The sequence below is a fragment of the Nicotiana attenuata genome, unplaced genomic scaffold (assembly GCF_001879085.1).
Source record: "Nicotiana attenuata strain UT unplaced genomic scaffold, NIATTr2, whole genome shotgun sequence".
NCBI lineage: Eukaryota > Viridiplantae > Streptophyta > Magnoliopsida > Solanales > Solanaceae > Nicotiana > Nicotiana attenuata.
Window position 1 is genome coordinate 1 of NW_017681416.1, and position 4,334 is coordinate 4,334.

Here is a 4,334-nt window from a genome sequence, read left to right on the forward strand (position 1 = left end):
CCAACAAAAAAAAAAAAAATATATATACAAAAAGATCAAGAAAGATAAAATAGAAGAAATGAAGGTTGTTGAAGTTCTTCACATGAATGGCGGAATTGGAGACATTAGCTATGCAAAAAATTCCTTGGTTCAGGTAACATGAATTGTTCTTGGCATGGAAATACTTTAATTTCTTGAATTTTAGGAGAAACAAGAGTAGCCCGATGCATAAAGTATCTCTTATTTACATAGTGTCCGAGGAAGGGCTGCACCCCAAGGGGTGTGATGTAGACAGCTATCTTAATGCAAATATTAGTGGCTGCTTCCACGACTCGAATTACATGTGACTTATATAGTCATACGGAGAGACAACTTTATCATTATAATTTTTCTTGTATCTTAGAATTTTACTTATACTCTCTCCATTCCAGTTTATGTGAACCTATTTCCTTTTTGGTCCGTTCCAAAAAGAATGAACCCTTTCTAAATTTGAAAACAATTTAGCTTAAACTTACAATTTTACCCTTAATGAGAAGCTTTTATAACCACACAAACACTCTGGCCCCTTTTTAACTTGTTTAGGACCACAAATTCCAAAAGTTTTCATTTTTTCTTAAACTTCGTGTCCAGTCAAACAGGTTCACATAAATTAAAACGGAGGGAGTATATACTACTAGTGGAATTAGCTTATTAATGTAATTTAATACTATATTGTAGCATGTTGCCTCTCTCACTTTTTCAGTTCACAAAACAATTATTATAAATTAACATGTTGAAGCATGTCGCTTTCTTTATTTTTCAGTTGAAAAATGCTCATAACTCGGAAGTGTTTAACTTTTATACATTGATTGTGTAATTTTTTATGCTATTAATAATCTAATAGAATGAAACATAACTACAGTAATTGTATAGAGATGAAATTACTAACCTAGAAAAAACGGCAGATAAAAATAGAGATATTACTGTACAAAGATTATTTACGTTATCTTCAATTTGGATTTTATAAATTCCTTGTAATATTTTCTTTGTTTCATGAACAGCAAAAGGTGATTCTCATGACAAAGCCAATAACAGAGCAAGCCATAACTGATCTCTACTGCAGTCTCTTCCCACAAAACTTATGCATTGCGGATTTGGGTTGTTCCTCTGGAGCTAATACTTTTATAGTTGTATCGGAGCTCGTTAAAATCGTCGAAAAAGAACGAAAGAAGCACGGGTTTCAGTCACCAGAGTTTCATTTTAACTTCAATGATCTTCCTGGCAATGACTTTAATACCATTTTCCAGTCATTGGATATATTTCAACAAGATTTGAGAAAGCAAATAGGAGAAGAGTTTGGTCCATGCTTTTTTAGTGGAGTGCCTGGTTCATTTTATACTAGGCTTTTCCCTTCCAACAGCTTGCACTTTGTTCACTCCAGTTACAGTCTCATGTGGCTATCTCAAGTAAGTTTTCCACATATCACAAATTATTTAATTAATACGTGTAACATAATCAGGGTAGGTTACCTATATCACACCTCCTTGGGCTAATTTTCGCACCCTGTGTGAATAGGGGATACTGTATGCCTTTTTTGTTACATAATAATTCGTGGAAACTTTTGAACTTTCACAAAGACTTTCTTGAAAACCAGAAGTGGGGCCAGGATTTTAAGCTTATAGTTTCGGAATTTTAATCGTTTTAACTTTTAAGTTACTGGGTACTAAATATAGAATTCGAACCAAAGCTACTGGGTTAGGCCGAACCCGCTCCCGGCACTCTAGCTCCGCCCCTATTGAAAACTATTTTGTTTAAGTTTATAGATTTCAATAATGTTTGGTAAGAAGTTTTTTTTTTTAATTTTTTTTTTATATTTTTGTAATTTTGTTGGTTCTATCTATCAGGTTCCTGATGCAGTTGAGAATAACAAGGGGAATATTTACATTGCAAGTACAAGTCCCCCAAGTGTTATTAAAGCATACTACAAACAATATGAAAAAGATTTTTCCAATTTTCTCAAGTATCGTTCTGAAGAATTGGTGAAAGGTGGGAAGATGGTTTTAACATTTTTAGGAAGAGAAAGTGAGGATCCAACTAGCAAAGAATGCTGCTATATTTGGGAGCTTTTAGCCATGGCCCTCAATGAGTTGGTTGTACAGGTAAACTTTTTTTCCTCTCAGAATAAGTTAAACTTTGGTTAGTTATGTCAAATATTTTGTTATCACTACTCGTAATACTCCCTCCGTTTACATTTATTTGGCAAGTTTTGATTTTTCAAGCCCCTTAAAAAATAATAAATGAAGTATAATTTACCATGATACCCATATTAATTGATGCATATTTTATTGGATTTGAGAAAATAATTTGAAATGAGTAATAAATACTGTGGGTATAACAGGAAAAAGGAATTGTCTTCTCTTGATCAAGTAAAAATAAAAATCTATTTTTAGTATACATACCAAGTAAAAGTGAACGGAGGAAGTATTATTTTATTACATAACTGATAACTGCTCTATCTCCATGTAGCTCGTCTATCTCTATATTCAATTAAAAGGAAGGAGATGAAAAAAATAAATTTAAAAGAAGGAAAAATACAAACACAACGCAACTAAAAAAATAATAGTTCCTCCGTCCAAATATAAGTTGTTTTGACAAAATGAATTTGTTTTTAAAATATTTAAATTTTAAGAAAAATAAGTGGATATTTTTCTTCCAAATCTGCCATTTTTTGCCTATTAGAGTGTTAATGAAGTGAGATACTTAAGGAGAGACAATGATTTATTTAAACAAATACTCTTATAATTAAGATTATTAAATGTCTTTCTAAAATCTTTAAAAGAAAATTAATAATATGGAAGGGAGATAGTTCTAATTACACTCTACAAGCCGAAGTTTAATTTGTGTGTTGACTGTTGACAGTGTATACATTTTTGACACCATCAATAAGTTGACTTATATTATAATAATAGTTAACTATCCATAGTAAATATGATATCGTAACCTGTTAAAGGGAGCTATAACTTACTATAATCGATTAATTAAATTGTGCCGATAGTATAAAATTTCTTTATGACAGTACATATAACTTAAATCCTGAATATAAGTAATTACGAATTGAATGCAGGGATTGATAGAAGAAGAGAAAGTTGACTCATTCAACATTCCTCAATATACACCATCACCAGGAGAGGTGAAATACGCAGTTGAGAAGGAGGGATCATTCACCATTAATCAATTGGAAGCTACAAGAGTCCATTGGAATGCTTGTAATGAGAACTATAAAAATGGTGGTTACAGTGTCTCAAGGTGCATGAGAGCTGTGGCTGAGCCTTTGCTTGTGAGCCAGTTTGGCGAGGAATTAATGGATTTAGTATTCCACAAATATGAAGAGATTATATCTGATTGCATGTCCAAAGAGAAGACAGAGTTTATAAATGTCACTGTCTCCTTAACCAAAAGAAATAATTAACCAGAGGCAGATTTAGAATGATTCAATGGATTCATCAACGACCAGAATTATGTATACATATAATAAGAGTACATTTGTTTAAATTGAGTGGTGTTAAATTCTGGATTTCGTCGCTACCTGCAGATTGATGGACACCAATTCTCTAACGTTGTTTTGCACTTCATATGTGTGGTCAGGCGCTGCTAATCTTATGTTGTCGCTGTCTTGTTTACTAGGAGGAGTTTCTGATCTCTCTTTCTTGGAAAGTCCTGTACCACAGAAAATATCTCATGTCAATTTGTTATTCAACGAAGAAAATGTGTTGTTTTGTATTTTATTAGATAAAAGAGAAAGGTACCCGATTTACCTACAGAACATTGTCAATTGCTAGCTTTTTACTCATAATTCGGTAGGCTTACATGCATACATAAGCTTTATTATACATGGATAGGTTCCACCATTGGAATAGTTAATGATTTATATAGGAGAGAAGGAAGTGTTAATTTAATTAAAGTGACTATTGGAAGTGTATTTTGAAGAGGTGTGTCTATTCCTGATAGACATGTTTTAAAAGACACCTAAGGTATTATAAATAGATGTCTTTTTTTTTTCTTTTTTCTTTTTTTTTTGATAACTAATTACATGTCTTTGCAACCATAAAGGGACACACATTCAGAACAAACAATAAAATAGTCAGATTCTCTTCTCTTTCTCCTAAAAACCACACAAATATGTTCTTAAGGAAATTTCAGGTTATTGCTGGAACTTGGATTTCGTTTGGTTTTTGTAATATCCTGGAGGAATTCTGCCGCAAACTGTTGGTCCAAGTAAATATTAGTTTTGAAGACTGACAAAGGAACTCAGACATGGACCAGGTCCATCCTAGTGGAGCATAGATATGGACAGACTCAAGCATGTGAGATGCACG

At 32.6% G+C, this 4,334-nt stretch overlaps 1 protein-coding gene across 1 annotated transcript; it reads left to right on the forward strand.

The window, feature by feature from the left end:
- The first annotated feature begins 6 nt into the window (after positions 1-6).
- On the forward strand, positions 7-3,778 carry LOC109221940 (salicylate carboxymethyltransferase-like). The gene is made up of 4 exons (XM_019386362.1): positions 7-133; positions 1,020-1,424; positions 1,863-2,117; positions 3,083-3,778. Exons 1-4 carry the CDS (start codon positions 59-61, stop codon positions 3,425-3,427), a joined length of 1,080 nt encoding a protein of 359 aa, XP_019241907.1. The 5' UTR covers positions 7-58; the 3' UTR covers positions 3,428-3,778.
- Positions 3,779-4,334: the final 556 nt, after the last annotated feature.